At 39.2% G+C, this 21212-nt stretch overlaps 1 protein-coding gene across 1 annotated transcript in view; it reads right to left on the bottom strand.

Annotated features, from left to right (window-relative positions):
• The window catches only part of rab3gap1 (RAB3 GTPase activating protein subunit 1), a 43025-nt gene that overhangs the window by 15935 nt on the left and 5878 nt on the right, over positions 1 to 21212 (bottom strand). Inside the window, exons 8-17 of the mRNA XM_057852987.1 lie at positions 16831 to 16930; positions 16058 to 16139; positions 14249 to 14317; positions 13906 to 13979; positions 13463 to 13555; positions 11117 to 11289; positions 8821 to 8916; positions 8285 to 8457; positions 4775 to 4832; positions 723 to 1064 (exon numbers count right to left, since the gene is read on the bottom strand). Coding sequence (XP_057708970.1) covers positions 723 to 1064; positions 4775 to 4832; positions 8285 to 8457; positions 8821 to 8916; positions 11117 to 11289; positions 13463 to 13555; positions 13906 to 13979; positions 14249 to 14317; positions 16058 to 16139; positions 16831 to 16930 — 1260 coding nt within the window. The remainder of the gene's footprint in view (positions 1 to 722; positions 1065 to 4774; positions 4833 to 8284; positions 8458 to 8820; positions 8917 to 11116; positions 11290 to 13462; positions 13556 to 13905; positions 13980 to 14248; positions 14318 to 16057; positions 16140 to 16830; positions 16931 to 21212) is intronic.

Here is a 21212-nt window from a genome sequence, read left to right as displayed (position 1 = left end):
TTGAAAATTTTACAAATTTTATTAAAACGAAAACATTAAGAGGGGTTTTAATATAAAATTTCTATAACTTGTACTAAGATTTTTCCTTTAAGAACTACAAGTCTTTCTATCCATGGATCGCTTTAACAGAATGTTAATAATGTTAATGCCATCTTGTTGATTTATTGTTATAATAAACAAATACAGTCCTTATGTACCGTATGTTGAATGCATATATTCATTCATTCATTTTCCGATCCACTTTCCTCACGAGGGTCACAGGGCAGTAGGCAGCAATTATGGGCAGGAGGCAGGGTACACCCTGAATTGGTTGCCAGCCAATTGCAGGGCACAACGAGACCAACAACAATTCGCGCGCACACTTATACCTACGGGCAATTTAGATTTTAGAGTGTTCTATCAGCCATACCATGCATCTTTTTGAGATGTGGGGGGGGAATGGAGTATCCGGAGAAAACCCACACAGGGAGAACATGCAAACTCTACACAGAAAGCCTTGAACCCTTGATCTCAGAACTGTGAGGCGAACGTGCTAACCGTTTTGCCACTGTGCCTGTTCTAAACTACTTAATTAAAATAAAGATTATGATTGAATGTGCTGTACGTTCAAATTGAATTCAAGACTCCAGCTAAGAAATCCGCATAACAGTATTGTACAATAAAGTCTATGCATGAAGAAAGTATACTCCTAAAATAGTTAAGTAATTGAGGAAAACTTTTACTTGTGTCACTGGAATAAAGAGAAGCTCTGAAGAGTTCAAAAGGGTCATGTTGTTGTAGGGGTGCATCCTGCCCTCTGGTCTCGTTTTACTGCTGTCTTTTTCCCTTCTTGCACATGTAGACTGTGTGTCCCCCTGATCACTCAAACATTCAAAGAACTCTTCTTCACTGTCACTCCAAGAGTCAACGGATTTCCCAAGTGACACAGCCTGATGGCCTGATGACGTTCCCGCAGTAAATTCAGTCAATTGGCGGGTGTTCTGGTTGGCAATTTCTGTGATTGTCTCAGGATTCTTGGAAATGTGGTCTCTGGCTTGCTTCCTCTTGATGCAGCAGTTCAGCATCTGTGTACACAGATGAAGAGAGGAAAACGATCCGTTGTTTACAGTGGTGGTGAAGTACCGTAATTTCCCGAAAATAAGGCGCACTTTTTCCCCCCAAATCCACTTGTAAAATCGAGGGTGCGCATTATACACGGGTATATGGATGGAGACAGAAATAAATACATATAAATATGTATATTTTAAGACTTTTTCTTTATTGACACGGCCATGTTGTGTTGAAGAAAACGCATACGGTGATCTGTTGCCGCCATTACGGTATATTACGTCACCATTTGTTTTGGTAATTCTTCACTCTGATTGGTCGAATGACTTCCGTGAGTTCGTTTCGTCTGCACTGTTATGAGCTCCTTTCGTTTTCCCACTTCAGTCGTCACTTTTACTTTACAGTATAATTCCAAGGAAGATACATTTGCGGTATTTCATGATGATGAAACGAGCAAGCTACACGGCAGCCTTCAAAAGGAAAGTAATTTCCGTATCTGAGGAAGCTGGAATTCGTGAAGCGGCAAGACGGTATGACGTCGGAGAATCGAGTGTGCGGTATTGGAAATGAATGAAGAAGCAGCTGGAACAAGCAAAGTCATCAGCAAAAGCAATTGGTAGGGGCAGGAAAGCACTTATAAGGATGCTTTAGATGTTCATTTATAATACAGATATGGCTGTTTTGTTTTCTCACGGGTTCTCTTAAGTTGGAGAGGTTGTTAAAGGTTGTTACAGTAATGTTTTGCACTACCGGAACGGTATTTATCACTGGGCTATGCTTGTGCTGTGTTATGTCTGTTTATAATTTGTTAAATTAAAATGACATTTCTGTATTTCTACACGAGCTGTTTTCTTGTACTCTACCGTATTTATTGGTGCTAAAATTAGGGTGCGCGTTATACACGGGTACAAGAATTTTCCCTAGATTTTGCAGGTAAATTGGGGGTGCGCGTTATACACGGGTGCGCCTTATATTCGGGAAATTACGGTATACTGCATCACGCGGAGAAACATCTATTATTATTCATTTTATTTAATTTATTTATTTTTTTAAATTTTTTTAAAACCTGTCCTGTTCAGCTGTTTGACACAGAGAATGGAAGTCTAAGTGCCCGGATTCTGAAGAGTTTTAATGTTTCACATGGAGAGTCTGACATACTCCCATTGTGATCATTCAAAATACCTTTTTATTATGACAAAGCAGCGAACAGGAAGGTATTATGGGGGGACAGAAGAAAAGAAATACAAGAGAAGAAAGAAAAGAAACACATACACAAACAACAACAAGAAATACATTGAACATCTAAACTAGTTACTAATATGCTGGTGCTATCGTCAGCGAGATGTATTTCCGGTTTACACCATGTGGGGGCCAATTGGCCAGTGAAAGAGGAGAATGGGGGTGGGGGTGTCTATAAGACTATAAGCTAAGTGATTGAAAGGGGTAGAGTGTACACAAATCAGTTCTGTGATCTAGAACCCAGTAATCGTGTGAATCTCTTATGAGTGTAAGCCCGTTGGCGACCAACCCTACGCCGCCGCATCGCCAATCCCGGCACCGGAACCCCCAACCCGAGCATGCCCTACCACATCCAGCAGCACGCAAGCCCCACCGGGCGCGCGACAGCCACGCAGACGGGCGGAGAAACCGCGCGGGCGCCAACCCAGGGCCACGGCCCCCACCCAGCCAACCCGGGGAGGGAGGGCGGGCGGGAGGTTGGGGTGGCCATGCGCAGCCCATCCCTCCTCCCGCCGCCCAGCAAAGGAGCCACCGTCCCCCCCCGGGACCCAGGGTGGTCCCCTGGGCCACCCGCGCGCCCATCATTATTATTCATTTTAAATAATGAAACCTCATTATAATATCATTGTCATTTGAATGCAGTATAGCGTTACAGACTATAAACTACAACCACATTTATACTAATCAATGCCTAACAGACACTGTCAATCATAACAAATTGTTAAAGTGATCCTCTAACTTAAATGCATGTAGGCTCTAATAAACCACAATTGTTCTCTTGTACTAAAATATGTTGTTAGAAACACATAAAATGTTAAATCAATGGCAATATTTTATAATATTTAGTCCATGTTTTGACCGTTAGTTGGCGCCATGGTTTGCGGGCTCGCAGTGATGACGTAATTGGCATCTTTCGTGTTCAACAATTGCTTATTGCTGCCTAAACTCGTGAAGTAGAATGCCACGATGTGCTGCTTTTGGATGCAATTTCCAGTCAAATGGAAACAAGGAGAGTGAAGTGAGTGGTCAAGGTGGAATTATTATTTTTAGTGAATAAATGTGCATAAGTGGAAGGTTCTTCCCCTTTTTGGTCCCTGTATGCACGTATCCTACCCACCACGCGTTACAACTGGCGCCCGAACATTTTTCCTGGATCCTCGTAAGCGAGCCGTCTCTTTTCTGGATCAGACGGTCCCACCGCGTCTGCAATATTGGTTTCGGATCTATCCATTTTTTTGATTCGTCGGTCCCACAATGGCTTTTCGGATCAGTCTATTTTGTGGAATTGACAGCCTAATCGTGGCTGCGACATTGCCATGGTATCAGTCTAATTCCTGGATCTTCGAGTGAGTAAAAAACGCGGATTTGGATTACTATTGCTATCTTTTTTGTTGACTAATTCTTCGTGGGAGTTTTCCCCAAATCATACTAAATAATTAAAGCACTATGGCATGCTACAGTGACGACAGTGACTCTGACGTGGACCTTACAACAATGTTGGGAGTTCGTCAGGGAGCGCGTGTTTGCGTACTGCTGAGCTCCCGAGTGAAGAGTGGTCAAGGTGGAAATATTATTTTTTGTGAATAAATGTGCGTAAGTGGAAGCCTCTCCCCTTTTTGGTACTTTTATGCACGTATACTAGCTACCACGCGTTACAATGTACAAAACATGGATTACACAAGGTGTGCTCTTTGGCCTGTACTGTATGTAAAGCACACGACAGCTCTGGATACTAACAATCTACATAATTATATTGGTATAAGTTTGAAAACGTAATATGCTTACCTTGAATATCTGCTAATAAAACCAGACAGCATACGCTCTCGCTCCCAACCGGACTTCCCAACAGGACTCTCTCGCATCACCAGTTTTGCCCAACTTTTGTCTTATCAGGTATTTGCTGCACGCATTTTTCCCTGAAGCTCGTCTTGTGAACGACTGACTGTGCTGTCCTGCTCTTAACTTTTCAGATCTGGTTCAAATAGGAAGGGTAGAACTGACGACATGTTGGGAAAGCTAACGAGTGACAAGCTGGAATTTCGGCAACGGGACCAGTGACGTCATGCAGTGCGACGTATCAAGAATGGCGACCAATCACTTAAAATTATTTTACAAACTTTATTAAAACAAAAACATTAAGAAGGGTTTTAATATCAAATTATTATAACTCATACTAACATTTATCTTTTAAGAATTACTTGTCTTAAAAACAGAGGATCCCTTTAACTCTTTAATTTCGGATTTAAAATTGATTGGGAAAAAAAATGGTACATGGATTAGGCATGCCGAATACTGCTCTATAGTGAATTCCAACTATGTAAACAAGGCGCCCAGTCTTGAACTATTAAGCACATTGGACATCTATTGTCATCAATGGCTCTCTGATCTGCTTTTCCCCAGTTTTTTTTTTTCAGAGAAGTTAGGAGGATGTTTTCTCTTGAGGAATTACATTCATTAATTCTGTATCTTATCATGAAGCTATAACTACCTGAAACTTCTGATGCAGAAGACAACACCGAAGATCAGGAGGTTCATCTTCCTGTAATCTGCAGATATTGAAGTAGAAACAGAAGACAATATTTGTAGGGTTGACAATATGAGTTATGAAAAAAAAAGATATAAAAACAAGTCAGTGAATAAGGAATAAAAAAAAGTAAAAATAAATAAATAAATAAATGAATAACTTTAAATATCACACACACTCAATTTCAGTTTCAAGCCTCGTGTCTCAGTGCTTCTCAATTATTTTGTTACGCCCCCCCAGGAAGAAGTAAATGTTTCGCGCCCCCCAACTATCTGCCACCACTGTAAATAGTAGGGGTGTAACGGTACACAAAAATCTCGGTTCGGCACGTACCTCGGTTTTGAGGTCACGGTTTGGTTCATTTTCGGTACAGTAAGAAAACAAAATGCAAAATATAAATGTGCTAGCTGTTTATTACACACCTTTCAACAATAGGAACATTAGCCTATACAAAGCTAGAATTCTGCTCAAAAAGTAGTGGGTATTTAAAGATAATCCAACAACAATTTGCCTTTCAGACTCCACGTATTGGTCAGCTGTCTTTCTGAAAAAAAGAAGAAAAAAGAAGTCCTGTGCTAAAGACAAAAGCAATCCCAATGACAAAGATTTTAATATGTATTTTACAAATGAAATGCCTCAGTGAATCATTTTTTTCCTTATGAACGGTTTTCAAAAGCTTCATTGGTGGATTTTCTCAAGTTAAAGCGCTAAACAGAAATTAATAAATTTAATTGTGTAAGCAGGATCTGTGTATCATTCTTATTATTTAATTACAGGTTTTAGCTCATTTAAATTTATTTTATTTAAATGGGCTATTATTTATTTTATTATGTGTTTATATTTTACCAATGTGATGTAGTATTTATTTATGTTGTATATTTTATGTTTTATAACTTTAGCTGAATGTGAATATTAGTTCCTACTTGTTTTGTTGTGGTAGGAGGGTTTTGTATTGAACACCGGGCCGTGTTGGTTATTATTATAGCAGAGAAGACAGCAGTAAATCAACAAAGACAAGTCAACTGTGCCCCGATCTAGCACTCAAGAGATCTGATGGACTCAAAAATTGGGTTACGATTAGAGCTGGGAATCTTTGGGCACCTAACGATTCGATTACGATTACGATTCAGAGGCTCCGATTCGATTATAAAACGATTATTGATGCACCCCCCTCCTTTTTTTTTTTTTTTTTTTTTTTTTTAATAAAATAAAGTTTTGTACATTAGTTCCAAAATTGTTCAAAAATACTCTCAGGCTAAACCAAACTACTATTTCAGTATCAAGTTAACATATAGCAGTAAACAAATATACAAAAATAACATTAAATAAAAAAACTCCAGTCCCCATTCTGTATCAGCAGCTTTAAACTACATTCAATTAATTTAATGTTGTGAATCAACCGTTAAAGTTGTTAAAATTGCTCCCGTTATTCCATAATTTCCCTTTTGTCTACTTTTGACATGTGAAAGTTTTAAAACTATTTTAAAGATAGATTCAAGTCAATATTTTACCGATTTAGGAGTATTTTAGATAAAAAGTTAATTAGGTTTGCTTGGAAGGTTCGCTACAACAGCATTGCAGCGAAGTTTACTGCTTTAAGATGGCGGCCGTTTACTAACGCCCGCATCTAGCTTTTTGCAGATGTGCTGCTACCGCTACCGAGTCTATAATCCATCTAGTCCTATATAAATGATATCTACCGTAACATTATGTAGCTTAGCTGTACTTGTAGCAGCTTTTCGGCAGCAGTCAGGTATGTTGTTGTGTTTTTTTATCTCGTGGCATGAGTTGAGCTAGAGCCGTGAGTTGAGCGTTGGCATTACCCGAGGGGCCGGTTAATGAGAAGCATAATGTTTAGCTACTCCCGCTCCGTTCCGTCCCGAAGTCCGCGCGGCGCGCTGAGTGTGTTGTACTTCCGCTTTACTTGGCATATTTCAATATACGGAATTTGGATGTTTGTGAATCGTTCTCGAATCTTCCACGGCCGAATCGCGAATAATCTAAGAATCGGAAATTTTGCACACCTCTAGTTACGATTGCATATTAGATTGAAAATCGACCGGCTCCACCGTATTTTTACATGAGTGACTTCCGGTCTGCCCGATCCTAGCTACCTGCGGTAGTATTGACGGAGGAGGGTCGCGTCTCGCGTCAAATAATAGACTCTGCCGTTCTTTTCGCGTGCGTCGTGTTGAACCGCTTCTGGGACGCGTCTAACACGCTGCCGCACTGCGACTGGTGTGCATTGGCTGATTGACTTTAACGCCCACGTTTCACTACATTCTCGCGGCGGCCATGTTGTCGCGCCGTTGACGTTTCTGGGTTATACTGTCCTACCGTGTTGGTCCTCATTATAGTAGAGAAGATGGAGTAAATATAATCTACAGAAAGAAACTGTAACCCGATCGAGTCACAGCCCCGAAAAGTAAGGGTTACATTACGTCAGAAACTCGTTCGGTACGCCTCGGTTCCGAACCGAGCACCACGTACCGAAACGGTTCAATACAAATACATGTACCTTTATACCCTTAGTAGTATCATTTTTCTATAAAGTTATTATAAGCACACCTCTGCATAAAATTGTTTCCTTGTTAACATTAAAGAAAAAAATATCGATCAACTTACAATAAAGTATAACTTTATTAACATTGCTTATCTTTGTAACAGAAAAGACTTAAAGCACATCAATTTGCCTGAATAAAAGACCCCAACATACACTGAAGGCACATTTTTTGACTATTTGATACTGAAAAATAAAATGTAATAAAATCAATGTCATTGGACAGGGGGACAGTTTTTACTTTTGCAGCACTTGTATCGTCCAGCATGACCGAGACCATGTCTAATGCGGCTGGCAGTATCAGCTCCTCTGCTTAGGTGTGGGGTTATTTTCTACCGAGCAATGTGGTACGCCACCTTGTATGATGCTAACAGTGCATGCTAGTTTACTGATGTCGCACTCACAAACCGGGATATGTGCTTGGCACAATTCGCTGGAAAAAATTCATGCGGCTCATCAATGTGATTGAGGTTTAATGTCTTTAAGTGCCATCATCATTGATTTCACTTCTTGCGGTGATAGTAGTAGGATTAAAAACTGTTTTTGAATGTGTTTGCCCTTGTTTTGAGTGCTCAAAAGAGCCTTCCTGATGTGAAAAGTTGGAAGAAAGAGTTACTGGGATAAGAGGAGCCTTTCAGAGAAACAAAAAGATGAAATTTATTAAAACCAACTGTAATCACCTCACTACAGCTAATCAGTGGAACTCTGCTTATCTGGAAGATTAGCTGTGGACGAAAAAAAATCTTGAAGTGCTTCCCAAAAAAAAAAAAAAAAAAGACGGCAATTTTTGAATCTGAATGTCAATTTTAGCTTTATCAGCATAAAAATGCAATGCAACAGATTTATTTTTCCGTTCAACTGTTTTCAAGTGCAATAATTTTTAGCTTAATGGTGACCAAGTGTGTCATACATACCCACAGATTTTGTAACTGTTCTCCCAGCGGTATCGCAACTCTAGGACAAACTCCTGCCAAAGGTAGGCGACAGCACGCAGCCCACCGTGGTAGAAATTGACGAGACACATGCAGAGTGCCAGCCGATAGGTCAGACTTTCAACTGGTGCAGACTTCAGCTGAATAAAAAGGTCCTGTGCAAAAGACAAAACAAAACAAACTGCTCTTAATGTTGCTCAGTATTTACAGTTGAGTTAAAAATTATTCCATTACAACTCCAGTAATGAATTTAGTGAGTTTGCCATATATTTTTTTTTGGTCTTGCTCATATTTAGTTCAAATAAGGACTAAAAAACTAATCAAATGGCATTTACAGGAGATCTATAAAAGTGGTGTCCAAATATCATTCAAATTTTTTTTGTTCCAAATGCCATCTTTCACAATGTAAGTCGCTCATACTTGTAAAACACTTAAACTATCTTCTGTATTTTCATAAATAGCACATCTAATGCACATGGTTACAATGAAAAACGAATAACTGAATAATATTTACTTACGTCAGTGTTCTGATTTTTTGAGGGCTTTGCATCAGTATTTGGTTGTGCAGTTTTATTTTCTGATGTCTTATCCACAGCTGCATCAGGAAAAAGATACTGAATAACATAAAAAAAAAAGCCTTCAAATTGAGAAATCTATAAACATTGCATTGTACAGTCACAATCAACATTATGCAGTGCAAATAAAATTTGTCTGGAGGAGACTCATCATGGAATTAATTATTTTTACCATTTCATGCAATAACATACAGTTGAAGTCTGAAGTTTACATACACTGTGCAAAAACACACATTTCATTTTGTGTCACATTGTCTGAAGTCAAATCAGATGACCCCTCCCCTGTTTTAGAACAGTCATGATTACAGAAATTATTTGTTAACTGCAACAATAATAAGAGGGACAATTTCTTCAAGAATTTTATCTTGTTTTCTTTATGTTTACTTACATTTCCTTAGTATTTAGTGGCGGTTCATTTGAACTGCATGACCTGGGTCAAACTTTAAATAGCTTCCTTGGCGTTTCGTGTCCTTTTCGTGAATCTAGTTGTATAAACATATACTGCATCTATTCGTATATACCGTGTATTGTACGCTTTAATGATGTGTGAATAAACCAAACTAAACTAAAACTAAATTATACATTTTGGGTAAACTTCCACATGTTTCTGACAGTAAATAAACCTTTTTAAAGCCTGCTGGTGCAAACTTTGAATTTGGACTGTATAGTGATACCATTGCTTCATGACAATTCTACAGGGGGGACTTAAGCTTTTCAGAATGCTCAAATTGTCCCCACCAACTTTTGAACAACCTTATTAGCATTATACAGGGTGTGCCAAAATGTTTGACCCCATTTCGTAGGCCAATAATTTTGACAATTTTTGTTGGAATGACCTCAAATTTTCACAGCTTGTGTAGAAACGTTTCAAGTTTTTGTGTGTAACGTTTGGCATTTCTATCTTTTCTGGTTAAGAAATGCCGTTCACTTCAAAAGAAAGGGCATTTTGTGTGTTAGAGTATGCTCGGACTCAGTCACCGAAAACAGTGCAGCGTGCCTTCTTCACAAATTTTGCAAAGAAGGCACCAACTGAACTGAAACAGAGAATTAAAGCTGCACCAGAAACTGTTACCGAAGACATGCTACAGCGAGTTTGGCACGAGCTCGAATACAGACTCGACGTGTGCAGAGTCACAGGCGGCGCTCATATTGCACACTTATGAAAATCTGTCATAGAACCAACAAATATGTGTACTTTTCTTTGTAAATTTAACCAATAAAACTTATGACCTTCAACATAAAGTGTATTTAGTTTCATTAAGATCCATCAAGTAGTTTCCGAAATATGGGCATTTAGAATGGAGTCAACCATTTTGGAACACCCTGTATAATGAATTCAGTTATATTGGTAATTTTTATGTCCTCCCATATGTTGCCAGGATAGAATTGACCAAACTACTATTATGTGAATTATTTTTATTATGTTCAGACTTACATTTACCCCTTTTAACTTGCTGAATGTCCTGGTCCATTTTTTCTCCCTCAAACGAACATTTGATTGGCTGAACTAGAACCCCCCATATCCCCACGCACACAACTCCGACAGAAATACATGTCAACATGCCGCCAACTCCGCCCCCTTGGAAGAGGAGGGATATTAGAAGTTTTTTCTGCTAACAGCAGCCATTGTAAGTAAAGTACTTTTGTGATACACTGTACAGTATGTATGTATGTAATTTTTTATATTGTCGTTGCTGCTACTATTATCATGGACTGCTGCTATTAATGATTCCTGGTTATCAATCTATTTATTTCAACATCAACACCTCCTTCATAATTGTACACTGTCTAGTGGTTTTATTTTATGTTTTGCGCATGAGAGACTACTCACTTTTCCAGGCGGAATTTGATTATATTGATGTATTTCCTGTCCTAATATGGTAATGTAATAGGTTAGAGTGTCAAATAACAGTTCATATAGAAGATGTTGTGCTGAGAAAAATATACCAAGCAAGATACCCAGGGCATGTTATATACAGACAAAATAAAATGTATGTTAAAAAAAATACTGCTAAAAGAGCCAAAAAAGTCTCAGGAGCTTAGAGGTTACCTGTAATAGAAATGCAGGATATCATCTCAATTTGTGGGAAAAAATGATTGATTTGTGGGACTATCCGGTGCAAAACGGGACAACTGGTCACCATACAGTACCTTTGATCGAATTTATCATTTTTATTGTTTACTCAAACTCAAACCTATTAAAAAATTAACTCACTAGTAACTTATCAAAAATCATTACCTGAAGAATGGAATTAAGTATATCTGTTCCAAGTGGAGACCCATCAGTATGTCTATGCCGTTGAATGTGCCTTCGAGCATTATGCACCATATTTGAAACAGAGAGTTTGGACATCGGCACTGTTGCAGTGGGCTCCGTTAGCTTTGATAAAGCAGAGCTGATATCACCAACATCTGTAAAGAAACATTGTCCAGTCAAATCTGATATGTGCATTTACAGATTTACAGTGGGGCAAATAAGTATTTAGTCAATCACAAATTGTGCAAGTTCTCCTCCTTGAAAAGATTAAAAGAGGCCTGTAATTGTCAACATGGGTAAACCTCAACCATGAGAGAAAGAATGTGGAAAAAAAACAGCAAATCACATTGTTTGATTTTTATAGAATTTATTTCCAAATTAGAGTGGAAAATAAATATTTGGTCACCTACAAACAAGCAAGATTTCTGGCTGTCAAAGAGGTCTAACTTCTTCTAACGAGGCTCCACTCGTTACCTGTATTAATGGCACCTGTTTTAACTCATTATGAGTATAAAACACACCTGTCCACAACCTCAGTCAGTCATAATCCAAACTCCACTATGGCCAAGACCAAAGAGCTGTTGAAGGACACCAGAGACAAACTTGTAGACTGGCACCAGGCTGGGAAGACTGAATCTGCAATAGGTAAAACGCTGTAAAGAAATCAACTGTGGGAGCAATTAATAGAAAATGGAAGACATACAAGACAACTGATAATCTCCCTCAATCTTGGGCTCCATGCAATATCTCACCCCGTGGCGTCAAAATGATAACAAGAATGGTTAGCAAAAATCCCAGAACCACACGGGGGTACCCAGTGAATGACCTACAGAGAGCTGGGACCACAGTAACAAAGGCTACTATCTGTAACACAATGCGCCGCCAGGGACTCAAATCCTGCACTGCCAGACGTGTCCCCTGCTGAAGAAAGTACACGTCAAGGCCGGTCTGCGGTTCGCTAGAGAGCATTTGGATGATCCAGAAGAGGACTGGGAGAATGTGTTATGGTCAGATGAAACCAAAATAGAACTTTTTGGTAGAATCACAGATTCTCGTGTTTGGAGGAGAAAGAATACTGAATTGCATCCGAGGAACCCCAAACCAACTGTGAAGCATGGGGGTGGAAACATCATGCTTTAGGGCTGTTTTTCTGCAAAGGGACCAGGACGACTGATCTGTGTAAAGGAAAGAATGAATGGGGCCATGTATCGAGAGATTTTGAGTGAAAATCTCCTTCCATCAGCAAGGGCATTAAAGATGAGACATGGCTGAGTCTTTCAGCATGACAGTGAGCCCAAACACACAGCCAGGGCAACAAAGGAGTGGCCTTCGTAAAAAGCATTTCATGGTCCTGGAGTGGCCTAGCCAGTCTCCAGATCTCAACCCCATAGAAAATCTGTGGAGGGAGTTGAAAGTCCGTGTTGCCCAACGACAGCTCCAAAACATTACTGCTCTAGAGGAGATCTGCATGGAGGAATGGGCCAAAATACCAGCAACAGTGTGTGAAAAGCTTGTGAAAAGTTACAGAAAACATTTGGCCTCTGTTATTGACAACAAAGGGTACATAACAAAGTATTGAGATGAACTTTTGGTATAGACAAATACTTATTTTCCACCATGATTTGCAAATAAATTCTTTAAAAATCAAACAATGTGTTTTTCTGTTTTTTTTTCCCATATTCTGTCTCTCATGGTTGAGGTTTACCCATGTTGACAATTTCAGGCCTCTCTAATATTTTCAAGTGGGAGAACTTGCACAATTAGAGGTTGACTAAATACTTATTTGCCCCACTATATAATAAATTAACTGCCACATGTTCAGTGCTGTAAAAATATTTGCCAAATTGGGTCAGAATGTTTTTGTGCATATTATCAATCTTCAATACTTCATACCAAATGAGCTAAATCTGTAGTTTATAAGGTTGTTCTGGGCCCCAACCTTTAGAAGTGTGTGTGTGTAGGTGGGTACACACATTAATTCAGAATTGTGGCTATATATTAAAGAACAATGGATACATTTAAGCACATGAATTCATCAAGAAAAAGCTGCAGGTAGCATGCTTTTGATCCTGGCAAGGAGGGCATTTTTGGCCAGTGATGCATTCCGAAAGATGATATAAGCACCCCCAAACTTTGAGATAGCTTTTGGTGTTAAAATAATACCTGCACTACAGAAGGCCACTTCCTGAAAAAACAAACTTTCATTTATGTTTTTCCACATTATTACATATCAGGAAAAGACATGTTTTTTTCCATTTTATTAAACGGAATTCTTTCTGCTGGGATGATAAAGAGGCTGTCAGTCCCTTTAAAACCCAGTAACCTGACCTTTGTCCTCCTCCTCAGCCGATGCTCTTCCAAGAATCTCTTCTGTTGTCTCCTTTCTCCCTCGAAGCTTAAATAGTTCTTTCAATAAGTCACCTGCAGCAGAAGACCAGGGGTGTCACTCAATTTTGTTTGAACGAGGTGGCTGAGCCCCCAAAAAATACACAGAAAGGACTAAATGAAGTACACAAGCACACTCAAGATTTTTTTGTTGTTGAGACCAGCCTTGCTATTCTTTAGCTTCTTTAATGTGGTGAAAAATAAAAGGCATGTGATAAAACAAAGACCTTCAGCCCATGTGTAACCAAGTCCATACCATTTAATGACGAATAATGATTTCCATGTTGTGTATGGTTTCTGTTTATAGCGAATGTGATTAGGTGCTGACAAATTCAACAACTTAAATCATGTTTGGAGACAAGCAGGATAACAAGTAAATGTCTTACCAAGTAAACACTGAGGATGTTCAACTGTCTTGACACGTAGTGACCAGTGAGGCGCATGGAGAGGGTCAAGGTCACTGCCAAATCAAACACATGTATATGAAAAACTATATCATGATGAAAAAGAGATAATAATTATAATTATTAGAACATTTAGACCGTTAATGTTAACATTGTACTCTGACAAATGTCTCTCTTATGTTTTGGCCGACTATTGTATTTTTTCCCCCCAATTACGTAAAACAAAAGATATGTATGGAGAATTTCTAATGGGTGGGAATAAAACAATAAATAAAACACTGGTACAAGGAGGACAGAAAGTAATTGGTAAAGTGAAATAACTTACCTGTAAACATCATTGTCCAAAACTGTGCCTTCCGTCAACTCAGGCCAAGTGGTAGAAAGATGAAGCTCACTTCATGAGAAAAAGACAATGGCGTTAGTTATTAAGTATTTTTTTCCCCTCTTGGCAAACAGCCATGTATAGTGTACTTTATGTCGCGAAGTTTTCATATTAGCAAAATTATTATTAGAATAAAATTAAAATGTTAAGATTTTTTTGACATAAAAAAGAGATAGGACTCAAGTCACCTACTTGATTAAACGTTTAAAAAAGAAAAAAAAATCAAAATAGCACTGTGCGTGTTGCTCTTCAACAAGATAACCTATCGAATCATTCGTATCATTGGAAAAATATTTGTGTTTCGTCTTGTATTTGCCAAAATGATTCCCCTCATTAATGGTCATGCACGCGGCCGCTTAACTAACGGCTGTGACGTCAAGTCGTTGACTGGGCTTCATCGCACCCGTCAGACGCTATTGAGTGTTACACCAGATTACACCTGTGATTCAAAGAAAATTCAGATTTAACAGAATTAGGCACACAAAAGTAGCGCATATTCTTGTTTTTACGCCTATCTGTTGGCTCCTGAACAGCAGTTTCATTTTCTGCATGACTAACACATGCAAGAGTGGGAACACACTTAACTAGGTCAGGTAGGTAAAATCGCTGGTGCCAGAATTAAGAGATCACATAGCTGAAAAGTAGGACGTCGATTCATTCGTTATCACAGGAGATTTGTTCGGATACTGGGCTCCCCCATTACACATTACTTACACTGTTTCCACATATATTTTACCCATTTTCAACTTTCAATCTGACCTGTTCCCCCTTTATCTTATCCTCCGGTTGCTGGGTGTCCTCCCATCTCACATGTATTCCTTCTGGTAAGAATGGTCTTATCGCGATAGCAAAGCTAGTTACATTAGATAGAAATGCTAACGTGAACGCTATGCTAATGCTATAAGTTACATTTAATGTGTGTGATCACTCAGCACAGACGTTTAAAGGCTGAAGCAACATGAAAACAAATCACATCACACTAGTGACACGACCAAACACTGCTATGATGCGTGCTATACCAGAAGAAAATGTCACACATTGTGAACTTATGACGGAAACTATGGCGGATTTTCATCTCGTTCTCGTCTAGTCAGACAAAAACTGGCATCCATCTCATTACGTAATAGTCTCCCAAGACTATGTATTTAGCTCGTCATCGTCACGTCATCGTCATGAAAAAATTGTTCGTTGACGAAATATTTTCGTTATCATTGGCGAAAACAACACTAGTGAAAAGGTATTCATCTCGTTTGGTTCGAATGAAATCCAGAACCCACTGCGGCCCTTTGACGACCAGTTTGACACCCCTGCTTTGTGGGATGCACACAACATACAAGAAACAATTTGAAGTCAAGTATGTTGAGAAAAAAATCGTGCTCTGCAGAGACTAGCTAATCCTTTTGAGTCAAAGTGGCCAATGAGGTAAACATTTCTCAGTTTGCTGTTATGTACAATATTTGTATTTGTGTGATAAATTGATGTAATCTTTGTTCTCTTAGTTCTGATGACATTTTTGAGCATCATCTCACCAATAAATGTCTGTAAACATCCAAGACCGACTTAAGCTTTTGCTGAACTTAATAGGAAGAACAACTTGAGTGAGACTTGCATCAACTATATTGGAAAAATAGGGGAAAAGTCATAGTTGCATAATAATTTAACATGCTGTATGCAACACAAACGAAAACAACAGCATGTTTGCAATTTTTCCCAGATGTTATAAACACTGTTAGAATATACAGATAATTTCACCTGATTGTTTCTTCACATGCACCAAATGGAAGCTTCCCAAATTCCTCCACTCCCACCTCACCTCCAAGAAGGTCGTCAAAGTCTGTGAAAAACCAATACAGTATCAGTTAATTCAATTATAACCGCTGCCTCCGCGACCCGATCTCAGATAAGCGGGAGAAAATGTAGGTACTAGTATGTATGTATGATTGAAAATATTTTTTTCATTTGGCACCTATAAAATCACATTAACAAATTGTTTTGAAAAAGAAACTTATCATATCACTTTATCCTAGGGGCTTATTAATTAATGAGCTTTTGAGAGACAACGATCTACATTGAGTCTTGGTTAAAACCTAATAAATTTCTACCACCCAATGAAGCATCTCTGCCAAACTTTGTGGATACACACGACAAGCGCTCTCATAGAAATGGTAGAAGTGTTATCTTCATCTCCGAATCTGCTCTCAACCTTAGCCCAAATATTTGTTTGGTTTTCAGTAGGGATGAGCCGAATAATTGGGTGACATGAGTGTTCGTTAAGTATTATGCATTTTTTTCCGAGTACAAGCATAACACGAGCAGAAACACTTGCTATCCTTTCTCGTGTTGAGGATCCTGGTAACTGCATGAGAAGATCATTGCTTGATCACCGCTCTCTCCTAGCTATAATAGAGTGTTTAAGTGGGCATACGTATCACACTTGACAACAAATTCCACGCTAGCACTGTTACTTGTTCATATATTCAATAAAACCAATATTCATACTCATTGTCTGTACTATATGAACCTACCTGGTGGCTGCAGTGGCCAAGAGTGCTGCTGCCAGTCCTGAAGAATATAAGTAAAACGGATAGCAATGTTGATCGGAGGTGAGGGATGTACGGTATATCCCTAAAGAGAGGGAGAGAAAAATTGTTAACAACATTGCATTTTATTTCAAGATTCAAGCTGCTACTATGTAGTTTTAGCCTGTATAAACTTTGAGTACACTTCAAGGTTGACAACAATTTAGTTCCCAAATTTATTTATGTAGCTCCTCCACAAAAATAGTTAAAATATGTAATATTTAATTATCTTTGATCAGGAAACATAAGTGTTCCTAAAGTCATATAACTACATTTTTGGGAGTGAATGAGTTAAGTAAGGTTGACACTAGGCATGAACAATATATTGTTTGAACATCGTCATGGCGATGTGCGGATGCACAATACTTGCATCGCAAGAAAGTGTGGTTTATATTAGTGCTGCAGCGATTAATCGATTAACTCGAGTAATACAATTAGAAAAAAAGATTTGAATTAAATTTTACTGCTTGGAGTATTCGTATAATTAAAGTGGTGTTGTAATGGTTTGCTTTGAAAGTGTTTGCATTTAGTTTTATGGATTTGGGTGGATACACTGCCCTCTATTGGCAACAGTGAATATGACATAACTCATTTCACATGGCTGAATCCAGCTGCTCCCTTTTAAAACCAACATAAGTTTTTGTTTGAGCTAATGTTTTTTCATGCATTCTTAACTTAGTTTATAGGTATATTTAACCACAACGATGTTATAAAAATTAATTTGGTGTTCAAAAAGTCTTTTTTCAAACTTGAGTCTTGAAAATGAGAGGGTCGTCTTATAATCAGGGCCGTCTTATATTCAGGCCAATACGGTATATGTGTGTATATATTTTTTTTTAACACGCAAACTCGTTTTTCTGCTTCATGATTGTACAGTGACACAACTTCATTCACACTTTGGCTACGTTCATACTGCTGGTCTTAATGCACAAATCCGATTTTTTGTCATATATGTTTTTTGGCGGGCCCGTTCAGACTGCCTTTGTCCATTGAGACCGTTCAAATATTAACATGCGCACTAATTCGCAGTCCGACACGCGCTGAGCAAGAAGACCAACATGCGCAGAAGCAACAAAACAAATGACTACACATGCTGGCTGTCATCCGTCATTCCAAGGTGATCATATTTTGATTTCCAAAAAGAGGACACAAATAAAAGACATAAATAATCCCCGTTTAGGCTTATATTAAAAGTGTCTGTGGATCGATAGCATGCACGCACTGTCCGTGCCTATCACACACAAATACGGGCAGTTTGACTCTCGGCCGTGTAAGCAATCTTGAAATATTGCTCATATAGAGCAGAGAGAAAACTGATCGTTCTCATCTCAGGCTTATCCTCAACCCATTTTTATTTTTTTATTACTGTTGCCAAGCCCGACCCTTCCCCCAAAGCAGTGTTCAAGGCAAGCTAGGCGCTAACGGACAGCTACACCGCTACCGTAGCGCGCAGTCTCTCTCGCTCTTTGATGATGTCATTGCTCCATGAATTCCGATTGGGGAGACTTGCCAGTTCAGACCGCCGCGACGTTCTGGAAAAATGTGGCCCAGATCGGATTTAAACCCCATACGAAAATGACACAGATTGAATTTGAAATGGTCCACTTCTATGCGACTTGTCCCTTCAGACCATTAAGTTAATGCCTCACTCGAGTCGGAAAAAACGAAAAAAAAAAAAAAAAAATCGGATTCTTGCATTAAGACCTGCAGTATGAACGTGGCCTTTGATGCTCACTCTGCCGAGAACAGCCTCTCACTGACACAACGAATGAGTTGTCTTTGATCGTAGTGCTACCAAGCAGTCTACGGCCAGATTAAAACTATAAACTTGTCAATCATCGTTAACTTTAAGTATCCAACGCCAGCTGCACTGTTAACCAAGAAAAACTAGTCGCACTGCTTGGCAGGAGGAGGGTTTGAGAGCCTAAGTAGACTCACTCAATGAAGCCTTTAATAAAGACAAGCAATTTTTTAAGTTATTCTTGTTTAAAAATAATTCACATTATTTAGCACGTGCATCTCACAGTTCTGGGATCGTGGGTTTAATCCCGGCAGTGGCATTCTTGTGTCGAGTTTACATGTTCTTCCCTTGCCTGTGTGGGTTTTCTCAGGTTTCCTGCTGATTGAACATTCCAATTTGTCCATAGGTGTGAGTGTGTGCGTGATTGGTTTGTGTCTATATATGCCCTGCGACCAGGGGTTAATTTGTGCCGGAACACGCCGGAACAGGATCCGCCACCTCTTGATTTTGGCGTCCCTGTGTTCCGGGACTTATTTGGGCTGATCCGGTACCTCTCGTGTGTAGACAATGATAATAACATAAAAACTTTTTTTAAAAAAAATGTATTGTATTGTATTGTAACGTTGACAAAGAGTCAAACGCTTAGCTACAGCCCCCTTCACATACTCCGAACCACCGGGAATGCCGCAGGATTAAACAGTATAGCATTTGTATGTGAAAACCATTTCCCTTGTCGACCTACACGGAGATTACGCGGACATTTCACGGGTCGCGTCCTAGTGTCATGTCCGGGACTTACCCGGGAAGCGATGTGCGCGAAAGCAGGCGTTAAATTCCTGGGTCACAGCACGATGGCTGATAAAGGTAAATATCATAACGGGCTGATCATCACTTCCTGCATCTTCGCAGTAAAACGCAAAGCGGTAAACAAACATCGTAATTATAAACATAGCAAGCGGGAAATAGCTAAATTAAACTGAAAACATAACGAAATTAAAATGTCCAAATATTACGTTTGGGTCGGACCGGGCCGGGGTTCTCACTCGCTAACTTTTTTAAATAAATATATATGTTTATATATGTATACTCAAACGATTTATGGATGTTAAACTAAGAAATACTTGTTATAAGTAAATAATTTGGATAAAAAGCGAAGGCGCTGTATGGTCATTGCAAACAGTATAAGTGCAGAGCCAGAGCGTGCCATGCCCCCTTTTTAATCTTCCCCTCTGTGTGTCCGCAAAACTGCATGTTTATTTATATTTAACAGAATTTTCCACCCTTATTTCATTGTGTAAATGCATTTAAAATGATCATAAAAATATGTAGACTATTTAAACACTGAGAAAACTTTTTTTTCTGCCAACTGAGAATTCGTTACCAAAGACAGTCTTTTACGCAGACACTGTTACAAATGTGATCCTTTTTAATCTTCCCCTTTGTGTGTCCGCAAAACTGCAGCTCTTTATATTTTCCAAACTTTTCCAGCGTTATTTCATTGTTTAAATGCATTTATAATGATCATAAGAATATGCAGACTTTTTAAACATTAAGAAAACTTAAGTTTTTTTTCAACCAGCTGAGAATTCGTTACAAAAGACACATGCAGTCATCATCACAAATGTGATCACCCAAAACGCAACCAGTCCGTTTTCCCAAGCAGCAAGCAGTACTGTCCAGGTCTGACTGGCGTATCCCATCCTTTTCATCTTTATCCTGAGTTCTCACAAATAAAACATAAAATTTCGGGGGGTTGGGGGTTCGGGTTTGAGCCTGCAAATAAAATATAAAATTTTGTTGTTTTTTCGGGCTCGAGCCTACAAATTAAAGATCAAATTTCTGGGTTTTTCGGCTCGGGCCTGCAAATCAAGTTAATTGACTGGGCTCGGGCCGGGTTGGGCTTTAATGCCTGCGGACCTGCTCGGGTCAGGCTGGATTTTTTTAGGCCCCATTTCACCACTTGCCACCACTTACAGTCTTGGTGAGCTTAAATTGGCTGGAGTTATGACGTTGGGAACGCTCCCTCCGGAACAAAACATGATTTGACCAACGTTGTGACAGCCTATGCGGACCAAAAATGACGTATATTTCCGGTTTATAAAATCGGGCCAGCAGCCCTCCCCGCACAGAGAGCGCCAGTGGGCAACACGAGACAAGTCTGTGAAAGTGTCCAACCCGCTTCATTCTCGGGACATCTTGTCATCCGTAAATGCAATGACCAGAGCAAATCCCGCGTCACCTTACACGGGAATTTCCCTGGATATGTGTGTGAAAAGGGCTGTATAGTTATACATTTGGTGATGAGTCCCTAGCCTTGGATTAATCATCTATAGCCATGTTATATCGCTGACTGTTTACTGTAACTCCCACCTGTGTTTATATGGGCCATTGCCCGTGCTGTGCAGAGTATATCCTAAATAATTGTAAATTGTTGTCATAACATTTATACCATGGATATTATCTGAAATTGAGGCTTGTAAGTCCCACAGCATGGCAAGTGGGCATTTGCGTGTTGTTTCAGCACAATTTTCTATGTATATTCCGGGACCTGTACCCTCTCGTAATCCCTGCGCTGTCATATGTACTT

This window comes from Corythoichthys intestinalis, chromosome 12 (genome assembly GCF_030265065.1).
Source record: "Corythoichthys intestinalis isolate RoL2023-P3 chromosome 12, ASM3026506v1, whole genome shotgun sequence".
Taxonomy (NCBI): domain Eukaryota; kingdom Metazoa; phylum Chordata; class Actinopteri; order Syngnathiformes; family Syngnathidae; genus Corythoichthys; species Corythoichthys intestinalis.
Note: the sequence above shows the minus strand (reverse complement) of the source record. Positions and strands in the feature narration are given on the sequence as shown.